Consider the following 24,187-nt stretch of genomic DNA (forward strand, 5'->3'; position numbering starts at 1 on the left):
CAAAATACATTAGGGCGAAAGTAGACATAACGCGGTTCATGAACCTTTAAATTCAAAATAATTTCTCAAACAAAATAAGCATACTTTGTAAAAAAAAGACCATAATCTCCATTCAATATATATATATGTATATTTTCGTTAATTAATTTTAATTAAACTTTAATTTAAATGACTTTTAAGTCTAATATAATTTTACAAAATAAAACATATTTTATATAACACACTATAGCTTATGCTAGATACAAACTTCAACGCTTTTTGTTGGATATCTACGGCTCGTATTATCCTCAAGTACATAACATATTCTCTTTTTAATAAAGAGACTTGTTGTACGTTTTCCATATTTATTGCATGTTCAATTCGATAGCTGTAAAACTTCGGAATATTATTCAATGACTAGGATAGCTGCCAGATTCATCACTTACCTGGCAATTTTTAATAAACCACAAGCATGTTTCATGTATAATCCTATGAATGTAGCGACAGCTACAATTATTAATATGTCAACACAGAAGAATACGATAAAATGCAATAATATGACATAAATGTATTTTTCTTGATTAACGGAGTAATTAATTGGAATATATATATATTGCGAATAAGTATTGTTGTTAGATAAGTAAACGTTAATAATATAAAGCGTTATTGGCGATGTCACGTATATAATTAGCATGCAGCAGGAAAGTACTAGAGTGCAAAAAAATAATTAAATATTTATTTTATAAGGATGGCTAAAATATATAAAATAAAAATAATAATATAAAAAGATAAATGTGTAAAGCATAACTTTATACATTTATATGCTCCATACTCTCTAAATCTGAATCAGTGAATAGTCACTGATATCAGTGTAAAGTATGCCACTTTTCATGAATCAGCATACTTTACGCTGATATCAGTGACTCACTGATTCACAGTACTATTCACTGATTCAGATTTAGAGAGTATGTAATTGAAATAGATTTCTCTTTATAAATAGATAATAGAACTGCAAATAAACAAATCTTATTATAATATCTTCTAATATAGAAAATGAACTTCTCTTTATAAATAGATAGTAGAATTGTAAATAAACAAATCTTATTATAATATCTGCTAATATAGAAAATGAACTTTATTTATGAAAATTTCTAGTAATATAAAAATAGGTATCTTTGAATAGTAATTTGTAATTTTGTAAAATGTTATGTATGAGAGATAACTGACAGCATTTTTCTTACATATTGTAAAGATAGTAATTAATCTCCAGTATTCGGTATATGATTTTATTATTTCACGTTCATGCTTATCCTTTAGTAAGTTCCAATCGGCTTGAACACGTTCAAATAGCTGTTTTATCTATTACCGAATATTTAAGAAAGACATATTTAATATGATTAATATAATATAAATTTAGTATTTATCGTGAATTGTGATGATTAGACTGTCTATTCTCTATTTCATAAAATCAATCTTCAGCAACACTCACACAGTAATTACAAATAAAATTAATAAATTATTTATTAGATATATTTAGAAGGTCTTACTCATGAAAAATTTTTACAATGTTAGATAACATGGTCTTCCAAACTGACTTTATTTCTGAACAAATTTTATTGAAAGTGTTAATAGAAGTGTTAATAAAAGACTTACAATTTTTGCATTAATGTTAAAGTAGTAATATTTTATTACGACCACGAGACTAGGAAATATAACGGACAAAACTTCGATGATGAGAGCTGTGCTACATTCATGTGTGATAAATGGAGATAACTGCAACATTACAGTTATGTAATATATTTAGAAGCGAAAAGCGTTATTCGGTAAAAACTTTTGATTTAATTTCATATATGTACAAGAAGCAATGATTAATCAGAAACACCGACAGATATGTTCGATCTAATAATTGAGAAGATAAAAATAATTTCTTCTAATCATACCTCAGCACAAATTCCGCTCGCCAGGATAGTACAAACAAACAGTCTCTGTACTTTCGCAAGTATCGATCTTTGATAGGGCCATATACCGATTATTAGAAGAAGGATACGATTGATTTTGTAACGCTGCTCTTCTTCGATAGCGTGCATCTTGCACGAAAGTTAGAAGCGGTTTGTAGAACGCAAGTTCACGAATTTTATTTCTTCTTTTATTTTATTTCTCTGAATATTATGATATAATCGCACGATCTAACTTTGCACTTAGAGAAATACAAAAATGTACAAATAGCTGCAGGAAGATAAGACGTAATATAGACGTTTTATGCATTTAAAAGATAGTGTAAAGCCACAAATTTTACTAATATTGTAATATTACATAAATAGAGATGATTGTATAATAGGAGTATAAGACGAATACATCATTTTTTTAGTGAAATATACCGAGCGAAAATTATCAATATAAGCAACGCAAGCGCAGTAATCGTGACAAGAGCGTATATCTTTTATTGTCAGTCGAACTGCTGTGCTTGTATTTACTTCTCTCGTTTCAGACATTTCAAATCTTTCTAGGTATTAATAAGAATAGTGCACGGTGCACGGTACTAGAATAATGCATTAATGCAAAAACAGTTTTATGTAATTGTAAGAACGTTTGTACGAGAATATGACTCATGTTTATATTTCTCGTAATCTTATTTAAAAATTACTAAAGCTAATTGTGGTGCATTTTTGTAAGAATTAAAGAATGACATCAGTTTTGATAAATTCGCAAAGTTTGTTTAAACTTCAGAGTTCTGTTCATAAGCATAAAATATATACTATAGTGTCTTATTCTAATTTATTAATAACATATTATCAATAATAATTAATACAATACACATTTTGTGTCGCTTTGAGCAATAACAACATAACTAAACTTAGTTTGTGTAATCGTTTTGATATAAGAACGTAAAATCGAGGAATTTAATGTGTATAATTAAATTATAAAATTTTAAGTTGCACATTTTTTAATTAATTTTATTCTGTATAATTATGTTGTGAACTTTTTGACGTTTATTGTTTATATATACGAGAATGAGCTATAACATTAAAACGTCCAGAGATATAAGATTTGTGTGAGATATATGAGTTACAAAACTTAATTAAGTAATATATTCAGTAGTGAGATTAGATCAGCAATTGGTCATAAAATGTCATTATTCAATCGACAGTAATCTTTTTAAAAAATTTTAATATTATTCTCTGAAAAAATTTTCATAATTCAACTATTTGATTTGCAGGTAAATTGTTTTCTTCTACTGACTCTAATATTCTTTTCTAAATGAAAGAATGAGAGAGGAGCTATATAGTAAAGGGAACAAAACTGAAAGACTTCTTGCTGCTTCAAACACAGAAACATGGTAATAGTGCAAAGAATTTTCAATAATAATATATTACATAATACATAATAACATACCTCACATTTAATTAATGATTTAATGACGCTCTTTAATTAACAAAAAAAGTCAAAGAGAAAAAAATTTTTATGTAGATAGATTTTTCTTTGCAACATACATGTATTTCTTTCACATCAAAATCACATTACTATTGTTATATTGATATAGTAGTTTACATACAGTTTTGAACAAAGAGCTCTAAACGTATAAAATACAATAATATTGTCAATAGAATAAATTTTATTGATATATAAATAATTAATATATAAATATATATTAGACATATAAATAATTAACCAATGTATCAATACAATGATTATATTATATATATTTAAGAGAGATTTTGTGCATGCTATGTACGATTATATTACGATTATGAAAACTGAAATTATTATTCCAAAATTATACATGATTAATATCTTAAATAGAAATACAATATATAAAGAAATAATGCTTCCTTATGTTCTCATGTGTATTCGCGGGAAAATAAAAATTGATATATTAATCGCGCTATTCATATCTTTTTCATTTTGATTGAACAGAATACATCACAGCGACGTAGGACAGCGCGGTATTAACAAGCTAAAAAGATACTTAATGTACACATCTTACAATTAGTAAAATTCTGTTGTTTTTTCATTGTTAGTTTTTCTTACCAAGGCGAAATTTTCTATCTTTGCCACAAATATGAAGCCGATCGTGTAGTAAAAATCTTTACCAGTTCTGCTCAATAAAAATAAAATCAGTTTTTGTGATGTGACAGGCATTAAATACCATGATGTACCATATCTAAAAGTAAGGGTGAAGAGGAAGAGAGCATGAGATAACTTAAAATACTTTATACAAAAGACTTTACGCGAAAAAATTTACTCTGATTGGAAAACAAATTTTATAAAAAGCAAATGAACTTTTGCTGTTTAAAGAAATAATTATAATTATTTTACACAGTATAGAAATGAAAAAATTAAGTCCTAGTAAAAAGATTATATAAAATAACGAAGAGAACTTTTACCTTGTAGGATTTGAATGTTCATATAAAGCTCCTACTATTAAAATATTTATTTTTTTATTTTCGCGTATTGCGAGCATTAATTGAACAAAAGTAATTACTAATACTTACACTAATTTAAAAATATTGTTATTGTAATCGGTGGCCTTCTGCCCAATATAATTCGCCATAAACATGTAAATTATATGACCCATAGTAGCAGTAAAAGATACAAATATATCATCCATGTCTTTTGTTAGTGTTATCGCTTGAACGAACTGTTTGATTAGAAATCATAATTTTTATAAGCTGCATGATCATTAGAATAATGCATAATTGTGTAAATTATAATTAATATTTATAAAATAAAAATCATATTTACTCTGAATAAATTGACACTCAATGAAAGCACTCCAAGGATAGCAATAAGGCAATATGGCACATTAAATGATGACGTCAAAATGTTGGAAAATCTTTAAATAAAAAGAAAAAGTTAAATATGAAAAAATCCTATGCAATGAAATTATCGTACAACATAACAGATGAGAAATGTTCATTTATTTTACTTATGTTTTTTAATTAAGTTAAGTTTTAGTTAAGTTTTTTAAACTTAAATTTATATCTTTATTTTCAAAAACGTCGGAACTAAATTATTGATATAGAACTAATGAAGATCTTAATGCTTTAAAAAGAAACAATAATAGACCTTACAGAAATAAATAAAATACAAAATGTACTGACTCTATAGCTCTACGATGTGCAATTACAACTTGGATAATCTTCTCGCAAATTGTACGTTCACAATTTGGCATATGTAACACATGATCATCAATGGAATGTTTCATTCGATGACTGCAAATATTCCCAAATTTAGTTTATGATTGATATATATTTCAATTGGTATAAATCAATATGAATCGATCGTTACCTGGCGATTTTGAACATCCCGAAAGAATGATACGTAAATAACAACAATTGCGTGCCCGTGGATGATATCATTGCCGCATATAATGAAATAATAAAAAATTCATGGAGTGCTACGATATAAAAATAATTATCCTGAGCGATAAAATATTCCACTATAATAATCGATTTACGTGACCGAGGTTCATCCAATGGCAAAACAAAGTCAAGAATAACCGGAAAAAATTGAGTAATCATTAAAGCGACTATTAAACAACCGCAACCCTCTGTAAGACACACATATTATAAATGTACTATAATTATATATTTTTATTTTATAACAGAGAAATAATATACTACATATATAAAAAAGCTATTGCGCTTTTTTTATAGATTTATGTTTGTTTGTGTACGTGGATGTCATACAGATTAATTATATATTAATTATAGATTAAAGATAAAATAAATAATAGCAGATATCTATATTTTAAATATTATTATTGACGATGTTATTTTTATGAGGTACTATGGATAAATATAGAACGGGATTAATAAAATGACATTTTCTTACTGAATATAATGATAATATAATTTTGGCAGTCATGAGCCTCTTTCTCCATAATATCATTTTCTGATTTATTTTGTATCATTTTCCAGTCCTCTTGGATATAATGATGTAAGATTTTTATCTATAATTAAAATGTTCATTGGTTTAACTAACGCTGTTAAATATATATTTCCACAAATAAAATCTGTAATCGTTGGTTGTACAAATAAATCGAGAAGCAACTCACAGTCTTTGATTTAAACATAAAAGCGCAATACTTCAGTGTAATTAATATAGAAGGGAAAGCGAACGACATAGTTTTAACGAAGAGGACCATATTGTAGTTTTTTGTAATAAAAACTGACAACTGAAAACAATAAATACAATTATTGTATCAATAATATAATAAAAGCAATCAAAAGCAGCATGATAAACAGACAATTTAAAAATTTTATTTTTATATGTTACAACTTGAATTCTGTTAGCTCCTCTAATGCTTCAGAAAAATATTGAAATAAAATAAATAATTTTTGAAAAATATAAATTATAAAAACTGACATTACGAGAATTGCTGTAGATATATAAACATTTACCTGCAAAATAATATATGTTACAGTTAAAGTAATGACCAGCACTCGTTGCCAAAATACCAATCGCGATCTGTCATGAGGCCAAATACCCAGAAGTTTTAAAAAAGTTTTATTGATTGATGTATAATAATGTTCTTCGACTAGATGCATGTTGCACTAAAGACGAACTTCAAGTGAACAGTGAAGTGTCGGGGCGAGTACATATTAACATTATAAATGTTTGCTTAATATCACACTATTTCTTTTTCCTTTAAATTATCCAAGAAACGGAGGACAAACGGTGAAATATATTTTTGCTAAATAATTGATATTTGCCGTAATAAATATGTGATATACATTGAAATTATTTAATTCGACGAAAAAGTTATAGTCACATCGGTGTGTGTTTCTCGTCTAAGAAGACTAAAAAAAAAAACGTAAATTATCCAAATTACTGTAAGACTTTCCTTCGTCTCATCATAAGATAATAATACTTCATATTATCGCTTCCCATAATTTTGATACACATGCGCAGTGAAGCGTATGTTCCGTAATGTACCGAACGACGTATCAGTCCCTTTTCAACCGTCGAACGCGACAGGTAGAGTATACCTATAGGTAATCTATAGTCATGCATAAAACAACAAATCGACTATTTTAAATTTAATAAAGTTAAATATTTTATTATCCATTCAATTATTTAGAAAACATATTATAAGGCTTTTTCAGCGCCTAATTTAAATTTGTATAAAAAAATAAAAGTATAAAAAATATACGATTAGTGAAAGAGACATATTAAATCTAATTATTAGCCAAATATATTATGTTAAATATTATGTTAAATATATCGTATACAACAATACTAAATTATATATTTTCTCGAAATATACAGTCATAGATCAGAAAAAAATATTTTAAATAATAACTAGAATCTATTTTTCGTGATTAAAATAAGTCGGTATGATAACAATAACAAGTGATGTAAACCTCTTTCATTTACCAATATTTCACTTATATTGCTAAACTCAAATAAAATATTATTTTCTTTTTAATGATTTATTTGTATATATTTTTATTAATGCTGCGTATCAAGAGTGTTGGAGTAAAAAAATATACATTTACATATATTGTTAGTAGCATATATTCAACGCATTTTCTATGTACATGCGTTACACAACTATGTTAATTTGATAACAAATATAATTGAAAATTGATTTTTTTTCTGATTTATTATTATCGCGTAGAATAAATCACTGTGAAGTAGGATACTGCCGTACTCGTGAGCTAAAAGTAAATATTGCTTTATACGTTACACGGATATTGGTAGTTTAATTTCCTTTTCTGTTAAAGAAATTTTAATTTTACCGAAGCAAAACCATCCAAAGATGCAACGAATATGCTAAAAAACGATATGTTAAGATTTACGCTTCCTCTTTGCATTATAAATAATAACAATTTCTGCGTAGACAATGGCGCTGCATACCATAATCCATTATAACTACAATTTTTTAAGATAAATTTTATATAAAACTAATATAAAATTAAAGATGTTTTGCTAATTAGCGCAAAATTAACTACATGTTTCCAAATATCGGAACAGTAAACACAACATCGGCTTAAATCAAATTTATAAAATAAATCTATGTAGATCTGCATCAGTTACAATCTGTATAAAGACGCAATACTCACATGGCTTTGAATAAGTCTACTCCGTTATTGAGCACTATTTGTCCGCAATAATTAGCCATAAACAAATAAGTCAAATGAGCAAGTATTAATATAACGATCAAAAATGCTTTACTGATATTATTTGATGATAATACTTGAAAAAACTGTAACAAATTATTGTGTAAAAAGCAGTTCAAAATAAAATAGAATAGAGAAAAACGCTACTTACTAGATAAAGACTGCAAGTTAAAGAACTAATGCCAACTACGATCAGAATAACGAATGGAATTAAAAAAATAGATGTCATAAATTCATTAAACCTTTAATAAAAAGCTGAGTATTGAAACTATTACATTATCAATTTAAATACAGCATTAAATAACATATATGTTATTGGACTCAACGTTTTACAAAGATACTATATTGTTAAATTTAAGCAAGTTATGAAATTAACTGCAAATATTTAATGTTATAGATTTAACTCTTGGATATTGATTAATTTTAAATTTTCATCAATTTGAATTGCATTTAACGTAAAGATATATCAATAAGATAATCACTGAATATCAAACGTGTGATTGTGATTGTGTATAATCTTTGTTAGATGTAACGAATGAAAAATGACTCTGTAAATAAAATACTATTACAGAAAGTTTTATGACAAAAGTATACTGACTCGGCAGCTCTTTGATGAATAACAACTGCATGTATAATCTTCTGATGAAGAAGATACTTCTTTTCAGGATTAGGGATTGCTAATATATTTCTCTCGATAGCATTTTCTATTCGATAGCTATATAAATCTACTAATGTATATTATGTTTGAAACAAACGTTCAATAAAGAACAACAAGCACATTTTATATTACCTTGCAATTTTAAGTAATGCACATAAATGCGTTACATATGTCATAATTGTCGTACCAGTGCCATACACTGTGATCGTTCCTATGAAGTAGACTAAAAACTCATGTAGCATCATAACCTGGATATATTTATCTTGACTGACAAAGTATTCTTTGATCACGAAAAGCTGATAAGGTCGTGATTCGTTTAATGGTGATATAATATCGAGGATCAACGGTAGACGTTGAAGTATTCCGAAAAGGAATACGGCAATGTAACTAAACGCTGAAAAATATTAAATTTAACTTGATAATTTAACTTGAATTTAATTATGTAAATTACCTTAAATAAGCATTGCAATATGCGTCAAAATACACCTATTTTGAAAAATATTAATGTAAAATAAATAGTTTTATACATATCTATATAGAATATATAACTACAAATTGTGTTACCCATCGCACTTATTGTAAAAAGTCTCAGATTACTAGCGTATTTTTCTATAATATCAATTTCCAATTTATCCTTCAACGAATTCCAGTCATTTCTGATCTGCTCCATTAATTGCTTCAACTGTACCATTTTTCTTTATCAACATTTAGAATACACTTTACTTTATAAATGTTACAACTAAACGTTCTCAAATAACCGGCTTATCTCGTTGAACTTACACTATTTGTTTCAACGATAAAAAGGAAATATTTTACAGTAGCGAAAAGAACAGGAAGGACGAATGAGAGAATTGTGAAAAGAAGATCCGTATTGTACTGTGTTGTAATAAATACCAGCAACTAAAAATAATATTTAAGATATATATTGATTACAAATTATTTCTACATAAATATTTAACACGTGAAACAAATTTTATCACACGATAAAAGACAAAGCAATTATTTGAGGAATTTATATAGAGGAAAGTCGCCTATTATGAGATAGGGATCCTAATATGAGATGGCGGGGTTTTTTAATGGTGGGATCAACAGATGGGGCCTATATAGGGCCTTTTAGCTCAATTTTAGCTAAAATATCTCATATTAGGATCCTGTCTTATAATAGGGAACTTTCCTCTATTAATTATATTAAAAGACTATTATAAAAGTACTAATAAAAGAGGTTGTCGTGTAGTGTTATACATACCAAATAAAAAAGATGTGATAAAATTAAGGAAAACATTCATTAATGCGTGTAGGTATTTAAGAATTATATATACACTCTGTTACTATTTCATTATAATATTATAAAATTTTAGATTTGTTATACCTGAGCAAGAATAAATGTCAAAAGAATACTAGCAAACAGAACTTTATGTATTTGCGTGAAATACGATTGCTGATAGGGCCATAACCCAAGCGTCTTAAGAATTATTCGATTAATCTTATAGCGTTCCTCGATCACATACATTTCATACAAAAGCTACGACACAACTGTGTCCATGGTAAAAATTATTGTACTATTTTTCTTGAATATCTCGTGAATTTCAAACGATCGATACAATAAGAGTATAAGAAAATTATGCTATTTTAACATTGAAGCAATATATTTCATGATATGGGCAGAAGTAAATTAGTCTAAATTACCTCAATTTAGAATGGTGTTTCTTAAACATAATAATTGTTTTGCGCAAACGCAGTTACGACTTCTATTTCTTAGTAGTAGAAAAGATTTCAGTTTCTTCAGGAACGTCATGAGGAGTCTTTCTCCTCTTATACAGAATTATCGAGTGCATTGCGAATCATAAGTCAAACGCAATATTTTGCGATTTAATTTAAAGAAAGTATAAAATATGTAGAAAAAGATACGAATTTATCTAAAAATTATTTGTTTAACCCGAGCGTATATTACCATATGTATGCAGAAAATTACGAAATACAATACATGATGCAATATATATTTGACGAAAAAGATATTTTTGTTCTACGCAATTTTTTATAATTTATTTATGCTTTTTTCAATGTAAAAGTTGACATAAAAACATATCCTTTGATAGTAATTATCTAGAAATATATAAAAATTGTTGCATAACTTTTTCTTGAGAAAATAATGTGTTTTATAAGTATTAGCCTAATAATTATAATATACATTAATATGGATAATTTAATTATCTTACATATTTTACTTCATATGTTTAAAAAGTTGTACGTTTTAGTTTATAAATTATACGTGCCTACTAAAATTATGAAAATTTATAATATATCTCATTTTATTTTTTCTCAAAATTCTAACAGAATTACATAACAATTTAGTAATGCAAACCTACATAATGCGAAGCTTTTTACATGTTATCATGTGCATATTTTATTTATGGGAAAATAAAAGGTTTATTTATTTATAGATCATTTTATCACCAGGCAGAGAACAATCGCATGTATTGACGATCCCCGATGGGTTTACACTTTTAAAAACATCTCATGACATGCGACTCACTGATTCTCGTTTTTTGTGAACATGAAGCAATTAATGGAACCATACACAATTAACTAAGTAAATAAAAAGATAAATTAATAGACGCGACTGTACATCACAGCGACATAGGACAGCGCAGCATTCACAAGCTAGACAAAAATTTAAATTTTCTTTAATTACATATTTTAGTAAAATTCTGTTATTTTTTTTATTCTTCGTACTCCTTACCGCGGCGAAAGTTTCCATCTTTGCCACAAATATAATGCCGAATGTGAAATAAAAATCTTTGCCAGTTTTTAGCATAAAAAACAAAATTAGTTTTTGCGATGACACTGGCATTAAGTACCACGATGTACTGTATCTAAAAATTTAACAAGGGTCTTATATCATATGTATAAGAAATGCGGAAGAATTTATATTAGAATAATCAAAAAATGAATTTCATGGAAAGCATGATGGAATTTTACTGCTTAAATTCCTGTCTAAATTGTTCTTGATTTATATTTCTTCTCCAAAAACGAAAGAATTACACATTCTCTATTTTTTTTTATATCTTGTGCAAGATATAAATAATTAGCTAGAATGTTCAATTCTTGTAATTTAGAGAGCCAAAAGTAACAGTTTTGACATTCATTTTCTGATTGCTGCGTATAGTACTACAAAAAGACTAGCTACTTACATTAATCTAAACAGTTCGTTATTATAATCAACAATCTTTTGTCCAAGATAATTCGCTACAAACATATAGACTAAATGAACTAATGTCATAAGAAAACAGAATAGTAAGTTGGTCATGTTCTTTGATATCGTTGCCGCTTCCACAAACTGTCATATGGGAAAAATGACTTATTGATATTAACATTGTAAATTTAATGATATTACTACAGCAAATTTATGTTCAATGTATAATTCATTATACATTTTACATGAGATTTTACTTACTCCGTACAAATTGATGCTTAACGAAATTACTCCAATAACAGCAATGAAGCAATATGGTACATTAAATGATGATACAAAAATATTGGAAAATCTTTAAAAAAAAAATTAAACGGGAGATCTTAAATGAAGAAGTTATCATTCAATTGATAGCAGATGATACTTGTGAAATTCTAATAAATAGTTATCTTAAGTAGGAATAATTAGTCTCGAAAAGAAAAAAAAATTAAATATCTTTAAAATACAGGCATACGTAAGTGTGGCGTCGCGGAATGCCATTTGAATCTCTTTTGCCTTCTTTAATGTCTTTATGTTCGGAAATATCAAAATCAGACAAGTAATAAAAGTAATTATAAAGACAAGTATTTAAAAAAAAATATATATTATAATTACAAGAAAGTTACTGTAAAAAGAAATGTGTTACTATAATAAAATAGTTACTATATAAAGAAATCTGATATACTAACTCCATAGCTCTACGGTGTGCAACTACGGCGTGCATTATCCTTTTGTAAATTGCATATTCTTTCTCGGGATTTGGTATGTGGAATACGCTATTCTCAATGGAATACTCTATTCGATGGCTGCAATATTTTCAAGATTAATTCATGATTAAATTAAATTAAGTCGATACATAGTACACATTGATCGCTACCTGGCAATTTTAAACATCCCGAAAGAATGACAGCAAAATACTAACATTTGTGACGCCGTCGCGAATACAATTAACGCACATATCACAATGATCACAATTTCATGAAATGCTTTAGTCAAGAAGTATTTATCCTGAGAAACAAAGTATTTCGCTGCAACAAGAAGTTTACGTGGTCGTGGTTCGTCCAACGGCAAAACAACGTCAAGAATATTCGGAAGAAATTGGACGATGGCTATAACAATTACTACAAAATCGGCGAATACTGTAAGACATGTAAAACAAAAAACCTTTATAAATTTACATGCAATGACTATAATTGTAATTATTTTATATAATTATTATTTTGTGCATTTTTTCATGCACAGTATTTATTTCGTGAACAATACTTTATTTCCATAAGCGAAAGGTATTTTATATTTAGAACTAGTAAAGAGAGTAAATCTATATATTTTTTAAATATTTATAAAGCTACGCTTGCTGGAGAATAATCTTAACAGAATATGCATTTTAATTTCACATTAAAAAGCAATCGGTATGTAGAAAATCTTTTTTTTTATGTTACAGAATAATAAATAATTAAATATATCTAGTTAGTAGGAATTTTAAAAATATTATTTATATACATTTTTAATTTCAGAATATTATTTTTATAGTAAATTATAGATAGATATATAGAACTAAGATTAACAAAACAATTTTCTTACGGAACAGAACAATAGCAGAAATTCGACTACAATGAGCGTATTCCAGTATAATCTTGATTTCTAATTTATTTCGTATTATCTTCCAGTCCTCTCGGATGAGATAGTGCAAATTTTGTATCTGTCATTTAAATATTTATTAGTTTAATTAACATTTGTTCAATGTAACTTCGCGATTGAATAGTTGTTTGTGCAAATCGATTTAGAACTTACAGATTTTGCCTTCAAGATAAAGATGCAGTACTTTATTGTAATTAGTATAAAGGGACAAACAGCCGACATAATTTTAATGAAGAGAGTCATATTATATCTCATTGTAACAAAAAGTGATAACTAGAAGCAATTAATAAATATAATGATCGCAACAGATTATAATAAAAGTGTTTTATTACGCTGTAAAACGAATAAACATTTTTAACGTTAACTTTATTTCATATAATAGTTCTAATACATTTTACTCTTTAAAAATTATTATAATTAAAGATTAATTAATGTAAATAATTTTTAAAAAGTATTTAACTTTTTAAAAATGTAAGTCATATATTGTTTTTGATGATGATATAAACATTATAAACAAATGAACTGTTACCTGCATGCCAATATACGTGATGGTTAAAGTAGTAATTAACAACTGCTGCATTAATGCAAATCGTGATTTATTATAAGGCCAAATACCTAATATTTTTAAAAAAGGTTTATTGATTGTATAATAGTGCTCTTCGATTAGATGCATAATGCACTAAAGACAAACTGAGACTGAACAGCGTAGTTTCGAAGCGCGTATTAAGTCCACATATTGTTTATATCGATCTCTCATCCCTTTTCTTTTAAATTATCCGAGAAACGAATAATAGAGTGTATATTCTTGATGAATATTTAATACTTATCAAAATGTGCTTGCGATATACAATGAAATTATTTCGTAAAGAAAATTTTGTATAAAGAAAGCTATCTTTTCTGAAATATTATGAGAAATAAGAAATAGGAAAATAACGTAAATTATTCAAATTGCTATATGAAACCGCCTTTACTGCGAGATAATATTGTTCTATTTTCCTTATTTCTAAAGCACATGCGCAGTGGCAAGTACATTCTACGATGTATTGAACGGCTTATCAGTCTCTTCTGAACCACCGAAACTTACGCTGCAGATCAAGTATAGTTACGAAATGATGAATTCGCTTTAAAGTTCGACAAGTTTAACATCTTGCACGTTTGTATCATTTCAATTAATTATACACTCCAAGCCATTTTCGCGATATAATTAATCATTTCGAATAAGATAAATATAGAAAAGAAATATAATACGGTTAATAACAGAAATGTTGAATTATATGTCTTACAATTAGTCAATTGTATGTCTAGTCGATTGCGTATTATGATAATTATTGTTATCGCATTGGAATAAATCACTGTGAAGTAAGATACTGCCGTATTCACAAACTGAAAAGTAAATATTACTGTGCACATTACATGAACATTAAAATTCAATTCTTTTTTTCTATCGTAAAATAAATTTTACCGTAGCAAATATTTCCAAGGTTGCAACGTATATTTTATCACATACAAGAGCAACAATTATTGTTCATCTTCGCATTATAAATAATAAATTTTGTATATGCAAAGGTGCTACGTACCATAGTTCATAATTGCAATTTTTTCATCAATAAAAAAGTATAACGTTACTCATTCAGAAAAAATTGATATTTAAAGAGCTGATGCCAACTACGAGCAAAATAGCGAGTAATATCGTGAATGTATATGTAAGTAAAAATCACAAAGTCAGGAAACCTTTAAAGAGAAGCTGAATATTAAAATTGCTAAAACTAATACATACACATTATTATTATTAATAATACAAGATAACACATTCATTTACGATAACTATTAACACATTCATTAACGATAACTATTATACTATTATATAAATATGTTCTATTCACATATTAATATTCAATGATAACTGCCTGATTCTATGTACAACATTATGTAAAACATCATGTCATTGTCGATGTGTGATGTTAAACATACAGCAAATGTTTAATATATTGTTAACTCTTGAATATACTTAATTTTAATCAATTCAACATTTAAATTGTGCTAAATGCGATTTTATATATCGATAAGATAAGATATATCAGTAAAATTCATTTAATATTAAATATGCGAAATAGTTTCAGAATCAGCCAGTTATGGATAAAAACTCACTCTCTAAAAATAGGATACTATGAAAATTATTTACAGAAGTATTATAATAAAAATATAAAGATACTGTCGGCTCTTTGATGCCTATATAGCAACCGTGCAATGCGATCTTTTGATAAAAAAGATATTTTGTTTTAGGATTAGGACCATTAATATATTTTTCACGATCAAATTTTCGACAACTATATAAATCTACTTATTAAGTAAATTTTAATTAGAATAAAATTCAACAATAAAAGCTTAAGAAAAACAAGCGCATTTCACATTACCTTGCGATTTTAAACAATGCACATGCGTGCATGATATACATTATACATAACAATTACCACACCAATGTCGTATGATGCAGTCGCTCCTACGTACCGGTTAGTAACTCATCGTGTAATATTAAATAGTAAATACATATATCTTTCCTGGTTAACAAAAAATTCCGTGAATAGAAGATGAAACAGCTGTGATTCGTTTAATGATATAACATTAAAAACCTAACCAGCGGGAAAAATTCAAATACGAGTACAAGAGAATCTGATTAAATAGCAATACTGAGGAATATTAAATTTAATTTGATTCAAATCAAGAAAATTATTTCGAAAAGATTGCTCAAGATGCATTATGGTAACTCATATTCTTACCTATATATCACAGTTATTGCGATCAGTCTCATGAGCATATTTTTGTATGATGTCAATTTTCAATTTATCTTTCAATGAATTCCAATAAACCATTTGTAAAATAAACTTTAATGTTTTATTATTGACACAATGATAAACAAGGAATTGAGGCTTTTACATTTATAATAGAAATATGTATATCTATTCTAATTATGTTGCTAGAACTATAATTAGAAAGCTTGTTCTTTAATTCTTTAAAGGATATTTATTTATTAGCGTATTAGAAATGAAAGATATTTTTTCTTTTAATACACAATATTCAACATGAATTTACATTGTATTTATATTGTATTTAATAAAGATCTGCTGTCAATTTCTTAATAATAAATTTTTCGCTTTATTTTTGTTGCGCAGAATAAATCAATGTAAAGTAGGATACTGCCGCATTTACGAGCTAAAAAGGCATATTATTATGCATAAGTAAACATTAAAGTTTGAGTTTTTTTTATTGTTAAAGAAGCCTTAGCTTTACCGTAGCGAAACCTTCTAAGGATACAACAAATATGCCTCCACATGTGATGCTTATTGTTTTCTTTTGCATTATAAACAATAACAGTTTTTGCGTACGCAACGGTGCTCTGTACCATACTCCAGTGTAACTGTAATTTTTTAAACATTGAAAATAAAATTAAGTGCAAAGTAGTAAAAAGTTAACGACAATTTTACGATATTAATTAACGCTAAATTATCTGCGTATTTAGAAATGTCGGAAGAATGTATGTATAGTAACAATTCTAAAGAATAAATGTATTTAGATATATGCATATATGGATATATAACTTGTAATAAATACCAATCGAAAAGTACTGCAAAAAAAAACAATACTCACGTTGCTTTGAACAGCTTTAGACCATGATTTAATAATTGTTGCCCACCATAATTAGCAACAAACATATAATTCAAATGTAGGAGTATCAATACAGCGAACATAGATGCCTGACTAGTATTTTTTGTTAATGTTATTAATTGAAGAAACTACGATATGTAACATTATGTAAAAATGTGGTCCGCAATTAACTAAAGTAGGAAACGATATTACTTACTTCATAGAGAATGAAACTTAAAGAACTGACGCCAAGCACGATTAGGAGAGAGAATAATGTCGCAAAACTGGATGTCAAAAGTTCAGCAAATCTTTAACGAAGTTTATATATTGGAATTATTGCATGACAAATATAAAGTAAACATATATATTCACTTCAAAATATATATTTGGTTATAATAATTATTAAAAACACAATATATATATAACATATTATATTTTAATCATATGTCGTTTAATGTTAACAATAGCTGTCTACGTTTCTACATTTTACAGAGATATGTTTATAAATTTGAATGTGTTATTAAAATAAATAGCAAGTATTTCAGATTTATTTTATACGGAATTTTTAAATATATTTGATTTTACGTTTTAAATAATTTGAGCTTTGAATTATACGTTTAATACAAGGATACATCGATAATAGGTTTAGTCTTAAATGTGCGATTTTAAAAACAATAATCTTGCAATCGATTAACTAGTATAAGAAATGTCTAAAAAATAGACTGCTTAATAGAAAATCTTGTAACAAAAATATAAAAATACTGACTTGCTGGCCCTTTGATGCATAACAATCGCATGCACAATCCTCCGGTGAATGAAATATTCTCTTCTAGGACCAGGAATCATTAATGTATTCTTCTCGATCGCACTTTCTATTCGGCAACTGCATAAACTTATCTGAGTATATTTCAAATAAAACAAGTGCTCAAGTAAATGCGTTTCACATTACCTTGCGATTTTAAATAATGCACATGCATGCAGGATACATATTACAATTATCGCACTGGTACTACACAGTGCGGTCGTTCCTATAATGTAGGCTAATGTCTCATGTAACAGCATAGCGTAAAAATATTTTTCCTGATCGACAAAGTATTCCGTGACCACGAGAAGATGATAAGGCCGTGATTCATTTAACGGTAAAACAACATCAAGAATTATCGGCAAAAATTGGAATATTGCGCAACATAGTAAGCCAAAATAGCAATATACTGAGAAATAATAAATCTAATTTGAGTTAAATTATGCAAATTATTTCGAAAAATTGTCCAAAATGTATTTTTTGTCTTATCAGTAAAAAAGATTATTAGGAGAAATAATATTACGTGTATTTTACCACAAAAATCATGGCAATTCATATTCTTACCTATTATAACTATTGTGAATAGCCTAGCGTTGTAAGCATATTTTTCTATAATGTTAATTTCGAACTTATCTTTCAACGAATTCCAATCGTCTTGGATTTGGTCCAATAGTAGCTTCAACTGTTTATTCCATATTTTTTCTTAACAATGGTTAGAATGCAATTTACTCTACAAAATATTATAATGAAACGATCGACTTGTTTTCTTAAACTTACGTCATTGGCCTGAATGATAAAAAGGCAATATTTTATCGTGTCGATAAGATTGGGAAGGACGAATGAGAGAGTGTCAAAGAGGAGATTCGTATTGTACTGCTTTGTAATAAATGTCAGTAACTAAAAATAACATTTAGAATATGCGTTGGTTATAAATTTTTTCTACGTACCATCAAAATATATTTCACACATAAAATGCACCTTATCTTACGATAAAAGACGATATAAGTTTATTTAAAATAAAAAAAGTTATAAAAATAATTGTTATATTATTAATAAATGATTGCTTTATTATATAAAAACATATAAAAAATAATTAATAATAAAGAGCGATAAAAAAATATTATTAATTTACGCATTTAAGAAATGCCGGTATTTAATCGCCTCTACAAAAATCATATAAACGTAGTTCGATATACCTGAGCAAACATAAATGTCACAAGAATACTGAGAAACAATACTTTCTGTAGATGTGAGAGATATGACTGTTGATAGGGCCATAAGCCTATTGTCTTAAGAATTATTCGATTGATTTTGTAATAGCGTTCAATCGCGTGCATTTTACACGGGAATTGTAACGCAACTGTGGAATAAACTTTAGACTGTCGGTTTATTTCTCACGAAAGCTTCTGCGAATTTTTAACGATCGATACCCCCTCGCGCGAGGTGAGCAATCGCAAAAACGGTTATATTCTTCTACTAATAGTGGAATAATAAATTCATGTTATAGACGAAAGCGAATTAGTCTGAATTACCCAATTTTGTAATCGAAAGTAATATTTCTTTTAATACATAGGGTAAAGAATATTTTTGCGCAAACGCAGTCATGACTTCTTTTTCTTAGCAATGGAAAAAGTTTTAGTTTCTTTCGATGCTCTATAGGATGCGTTTCTCGCTTTGCATCAAGTGTAGTGCGATCACATATAATATGGAGGTATTCACATTAACTATTGTGCATTAACTTTATGGCTGGATTCGGGGAGCGCGCTATTAGCGCTATTTGCTTGTTCTATCCTTGTTTTACACCTGATGAGCGATAAAGACAGAATGATGCAATAGCGCTAATAGCGCGCTCCTCGAATGCAGCCTATGCATGTAGTATCTAATATGTAGGTATCTCTACATACCTACTATGATTTTGCCGCTTATTTCTTTATTATATATTTACAAACTTGTAGTTAAAATACTAATATGAAAATTTTCATACAATAATAAGAATGTTAATTATTTATAAGTGAGATTTAAACCTAATTAACCGTTAACAAACAAGTGAATAGAAAATGCAATATTTTACAGTCGGACTGGATCTTTTGTGACTAATAACATTTTTTACGTCAATTTCTGTGCTTAGTAAAAGGCGTGTTTGTTCTAAGCAGAAAATGTACAAAAATTTACGAGAAAAATATTATTGACATAAAAAATCCAGCCCGAAGCCCGATCGTATATTTTGGTACATTTTCTATTTACTTGAATGTTTATTTAGTTTATTTATTAAAATAATTATTTCTTTAAGACTGTAATACCTACTCTCTAAATCTGAATCAGTAAACAGTACTGCGAATCAGTGAATAGTCACTGATTCAGATTTAGAGAGTATACACAAAAGTATGCAACGTTTATATTTGATTTAAAAATAATTTAATGCAGAGAAATTTAATGCAATATATTATACATATGCAAAGAATAAATTTAAATTTTCTCACAAATTGTTTTTAAGATAGGCATATCAATCGTTGATACAAAAACATGAAATTCTGATGTACATATTCTTTAAAGAAAAATGACTCCTTTTTTACGCAATTTTATATACACATTCATGCTTTACTCACCGCAGAAATCGCATCAATCACCCCGATAGTAACTTTGTGTACTTACCTGAAAAGAAAGAAACAATATATTAATTATGGTTAACAATAACTTAACAATTATGACTATTTCATAAAACTATTACGGAGTGCTCGTAAAAATATAATTATTATATGTATTCATAATTATATAAATATATAAATATATCTATATATTAATAATGTTTCAAATTTTCTCTTACACATGAAATATAAAATTTTCGTTAACGTTCTATTATTATATCACAAATTTTAACATTTTTCATATTGAGTTCTATTTGAAACGTTATAACTAATAAATATATACAAAAAGCAAATTATTTGATGATTAACGTGAGAGAATTATTGAAGTGAGAGAAGATATTGTGCGACATTAATGAATATCCTTATTTTCTTTTGTAGTCTTTCTATTTTTCATATGCAAACTAATAAAAACGTAAATTATTTTAATTGCTTGGTCTATATAAAAAAAGGTATATCAGGTATAAAGGTATAAAAAATTTCCTTTGTATGTAATGCGTGATGATGTTCGTTATTATGTATTACGTTTATTGTTCCTGCAATGGATGAGAATTCATCTCATTTCCTCATAATTCTTCAGTACTCCAATCAATTCCTTATAAACAGAGGCATGTACACGGAACGAAGATTGGAAGATCTCGAACTCGGGATATGATGTTCTTTATTAATATTGTTATTTTACAGTCTGCAAATTATAATATAAACTATGAGAGGGATGCCGCATAGCTCAGGGTGGGAGCATTGGTCTCATAGTTGGTCTCATAGGGTGTCAGGTTTGATTTCTCATCTCACGTATGGATTTTTCAAATTCGTAATCTGCATAAACTGAGAATAGGGAGGCCCTGACAGAAATCTTCCTAGTTAAAGATTGTGTTAGCTGACAACTACATCATGTGAAACACTTATTGTTACAAATGTTCATGAGGAAGTAAGCCGAATCTTTAGGACAGGCCAAGATTTATTCAGGGTTATGAAGTCAATATTGATTTCGATTGGTATTGATTGTCTTTAAGAAAAAATATGCTTCTGCTATTCTTTTTATTTTTTATAATTTAAATTATATTATCACTGCAAAGTTTTTTTTTCAAGTAAAGTAGCATTATTAATATTACCAGTTGCAAAATTGACTATAAACATTCGTGCGTCACTATAATTAATCTTTATTTTGTAGAATAAATTACTGTGAAATACGGTATCAATGTTATTGTAAACTAGAAAACATAAAATATATAATAATATTAATAATAAAATTTAGTACAATATGAATTAAGTGCGTAATTAATTATGATATGCACGTTATCATTGTGAAGCTGTTATATGAAAATTAAATAAACCAAATAGCGTTATGCAGAATGTACCGTAACATGTGGGACTTCAGTGGACAGGAGACACAAAAAGAATGAAAAAAGTTCCTATAAAAATGTGTCAAAATATTTAACCTTATTTTCGAGTTATAGTCATGTTTGTATTCCATTATAATGTGGAGCTGCTTAACGTTATAAGAAGTGCTTAAAATGACCACCTTCAGCCTGAATGCAAGCCTATACGGTCGTCGTGTCGTAGAATGCCTCACTCTTTCAAAAATACCCAGGTGTTTGTCGGATTCGTTGGCAGCCTTCTTGTATACGTTGACGAAGCCATTTCAATGCTGATAATGCGGGTGTTGAATAAACAATTATTTTCAAGGCTCCATAAATAAAAATCTAATGGATTTAAATCTGGAGAACACGCAGATGAATCATAGTTTTTTGTGTGCAGTCGTGTCAGCGTCGTTCATCGTTCGCTATACGTGACTCCACTTCTCGCTATCATGCTCGCTATGATGCTCACTGTTGCTAAGAGATTTAATAACTATAAGACATTTTACATGCCTACCGAGTCCGGTCTATCGCTTCTCATGCGCTCATTAGCTTAGACGTTTTAATTAATTGTCTATAATAAATATTAGTATATATATTGCGGATTTTGCAAGATGGTACATGACTTTTTTTCAGTTTGACCCAATCTACCTTCACGTTTCGGTTGATTAGTGACTTATCTGACACCCTGTATACATACTATATTTTTTATATATCAAAGGAATTAAATTTAATTATTTTCGATAAACTATATGTTAACAAGATACGTTTTAATAAATTTTATTTGTTGATTCTGTGTTCTCTTAAATAAATGACATTATTGCTTATTTCCGTTTGCATGCATGTATTATATGTCAAGTGCTAGAAGTCAAAATTATTTTTGCTATGTTAATGCCGTTAATGGTACCGCATGTATTTATATTTTATATAATAATATGATGTGTATGTTTTGTTTGAGTAAATATTTACTTAAGCAATAATTACGTACCTATAAATCCTTAATTATCTTTTGTAATATGTGCAAATACCACTACATTAAAATTTCTGTAACTAATTAAAATTTTTTACATACTATTTCGCCGACACAGTATATATTGCAGTAAAGTATGATATTGATGTAGTTGCAAGCTAGAAAAATATTTTAATGTTTATGTCGTTAGCAATAATTAAGTTTCATTGTTACATATAATGTTACACAACATTATTATTTTTTAAAATATGCATTAAATGCAATGAATCAATTTTCTATAAAAAGAAAAAAAGATAAAATAAATCCTTTTCCTAGAAAATTAGTTTACTTTTCACTACAAAAAGAAGTATTTATTACCGTAGAAAATCCCTCTAGAGATGATATATAAATACCACCAATCATTAGGGTGTGCGTCTTCAAAGAATTTTGCATCACAAATAAAAGCAATTTTTGTATTGATAACGGGGCTAAATACCACATAGTATTGTATCTAAAAATTTACAAAGATGTTAGATTTAGCGTTATTTTTGCTTATGCTCGCGTATTTCAATATCATATGAATACTTCTACTTTTTATTTATTTTGAATTTATTTTGAAAATATAACAAATTTACAAGTATGTAAAAATTTTAATCCAAAATAATTTGTTATCAAATATTTATGTAAATATTATTCTAGAGTAACACAATATTTCTTTAAACACTTTTAATCTAACATAAAAAAAAATAAATTATTTAACACATTCAATGTCCACGCACTAAGATGAAAATGGAATTTATATTCTTGTAACTCGGCGTAATGGATCCACTACAATAGTTACCAAATAGGGAATACTGTTCTTTCTTCTTATAATTTAATTTTTTAATTTATTATTGATTATATTATTTTTGGAAGATATAATAATTTAAAAGTCGATAAAAAATATCATATGTGGGATATTGAATTTGTTGAAGGAATCCATTTGTTTCGTTCGTTCATCATTAGATTTGAATCTTTATATGATGTACTTACGCGGCATTAAATATTTCTGAACTATGATCGGTAAGTGATTGTCCAACAAAATTAGGTACAAACATCATCATAAAGTGGCCTGTTACCATACCGATGCATATTATTATTTCGGAAATTTCATTTAACGCTGTT

General features: G+C 27.5%; 5 protein-coding genes across 6 annotated transcripts in view; all 5 read right to left on the reverse strand.

Moving 5' to 3' along the window:
- Positions 1–1,575: 1,575 nt before the first annotated feature.
- Positions 1,576–2,167, reverse strand: LOC112454750. Its single transcript, XM_025016305.1, has 2 exons — positions 1,920–2,167; positions 1,576–1,752 (listed from the first exon to the last, which is right to left on the reverse strand). Exons 1-2 carry the CDS (start codon positions 2,064–2,066, stop codon positions 1,576–1,578), a joined length of 324 nt encoding a protein of 107 aa, XP_024872073.1. The 5' UTR covers positions 2,067–2,167.
- Positions 2,168–3,778: 1,611 nt separating this feature from the next.
- The window catches only part of LOC112454739, a 67,843-nt gene continuing 47,434 nt past the window's right edge, over positions 3,779–24,187 (reverse strand). Inside the window, exons 4-10 of the mRNA XM_025016290.1 lie at positions 5,815–5,932; positions 5,269–5,530; positions 5,082–5,192; positions 4,723–4,813; positions 4,473–4,618; positions 4,009–4,141; positions 3,779–3,934 (exon numbers count right to left, since the gene is read on the reverse strand). Coding sequence (XP_024872058.1) covers positions 3,878–3,934; positions 4,009–4,141; positions 4,473–4,618; positions 4,723–4,813; positions 5,082–5,192; positions 5,269–5,530; positions 5,815–5,932 — 918 coding nt within the window. The 3' untranslated portion in view covers positions 3,779–3,877. The remainder of the gene's footprint in view (positions 3,935–4,008; positions 4,142–4,472; positions 4,619–4,722; positions 4,814–5,081; positions 5,193–5,268; positions 5,531–5,814; positions 5,933–24,187) is intronic.
- On the reverse strand, positions 7,449–10,585 carry LOC112454745. Its single transcript, XM_025016300.1, has 8 exons — positions 10,133–10,585; positions 9,328–9,663; positions 8,896–9,157; positions 8,704–8,820; positions 8,257–8,347; positions 8,049–8,191; positions 7,725–7,857; positions 7,449–7,643 (listed from the first exon to the last, which is right to left on the reverse strand). The coding sequence occupies exons 2-8, from the start codon at positions 9,452–9,454 to the stop codon at positions 7,593–7,595; spliced, it is 924 nt and encodes a 307-aa protein (XP_024872068.1). The 5' UTR covers positions 9,455–9,663; positions 10,133–10,585; the 3' UTR covers positions 7,449–7,592.
- LOC112454742 lies at positions 11,095–14,288 on the reverse strand. Of its 2 annotated transcripts, XM_025016297.1 has the most exons (9): positions 14,160–14,288; positions 13,784–13,903; positions 13,574–13,691; positions 12,870–13,131; positions 12,682–12,798; positions 12,218–12,308; positions 11,955–12,100; positions 11,504–11,636; positions 11,095–11,424 (listed from the first exon to the last, which is right to left on the reverse strand). In XM_025016297.1, exons 1-9 carry the CDS (start codon positions 14,208–14,210, stop codon positions 11,371–11,373), a joined length of 1,092 nt encoding a protein of 363 aa, XP_024872065.1. In that variant the 5' UTR covers positions 14,211–14,288; the 3' UTR covers positions 11,095–11,370. The 2 variants fall into 2 exon arrangements, with proteins under 2 accessions (XP_024872065.1, XP_024872063.1); XM_025016295.1 differs by having other exon boundaries at positions 11,095–11,636.
- On the reverse strand, positions 16,757–18,304 carry LOC112454747. The gene is made up of 5 exons (XM_025016302.1): positions 18,039–18,304; positions 17,490–17,580; positions 17,276–17,421; positions 16,919–17,045; positions 16,757–16,840 (listed from the first exon to the last, which is right to left on the reverse strand). The coding sequence occupies exons 1-5, from the start codon at positions 18,116–18,118 to the stop codon at positions 16,784–16,786; spliced, it is 501 nt and encodes a 166-aa protein (XP_024872070.1). The 5' UTR covers positions 18,119–18,304; the 3' UTR covers positions 16,757–16,783.

This window comes from Temnothorax curvispinosus, unplaced genomic scaffold (assembly GCF_003070985.1).
Source record: "Temnothorax curvispinosus isolate PA1 unplaced genomic scaffold, ASM307098v1 QBEX01005310.1, whole genome shotgun sequence".
Taxonomy (NCBI): domain Eukaryota; kingdom Metazoa; phylum Arthropoda; class Insecta; order Hymenoptera; family Formicidae; genus Temnothorax; species Temnothorax curvispinosus.

Coding starts and splice junctions, on each gene's coding strand:
- LOC112454750 (XM_025016305.1), bottom strand. CDS start 2,066: ATGCACGCTATCGAAGAAGAGCAGCGTTACAAAATCAATCGTATCCTT. Junction 1,753..1,919: donor CGAGCGGAATTTGTGCTGAG/GTATGATTAGAA, acceptor GTAATGTTGCAG/TTATCTCCATTTATCACACA.
- LOC112454745 (XM_025016300.1), bottom strand. CDS start 9,454: ATGGTACAGTTGAAGCAATTAATGGAGCAGATCAGAAATGACTGGAAT. Junction 8,821..8,895: donor GCATTACTTAAAATTGCAAG/GTAATATAAAAT, acceptor AGATTTATATAG/CTATCGAATAGAAAATGCTA. Junction 8,348..8,703: donor ATTCATCAAAGAGCTGCCGA/GTCAGTATACTT, acceptor TTTTTATTAAAG/GTTTAATGAATTTATGACAT.
- LOC112454742 (XM_025016295.1), bottom strand. CDS start 14,210: ATGCAGCAGTTGTTAATTACTACTTTAACCATCACGTATATTGGCATG. Junction 13,692..13,783: donor TTATCTTGAAGGCAAAATCT/GTAAGTTCTAAA, acceptor TTTAAATGACAG/ATACAAAATTTGCACTATCT. Junction 12,309..12,681: donor GCACACCGTAGAGCTATGGA/GTTAGTATATCA, acceptor TTTTTTTTAAAG/ATTTTCCAATATTTTTGTAT.
- LOC112454747 (XM_025016302.1), bottom strand. CDS start 18,118: ATGATTCCTGGTCCTAGAAGAGAATATTTCATTCACCGGAGGATTGTG. Junction 17,581..18,038: donor ATGCATCAAAGGGCCAGCAA/GTCAGTATTTTT, acceptor ACTTCGTTAAAG/ATTTGCTGAACTTTTGACAT. Junction 17,046..17,275: donor CTAAAGCTGTTCAAAGCAAC/GTGAGTATTGTT, acceptor AAAAAATTACAG/TTACACTGGAGTATGGTACA.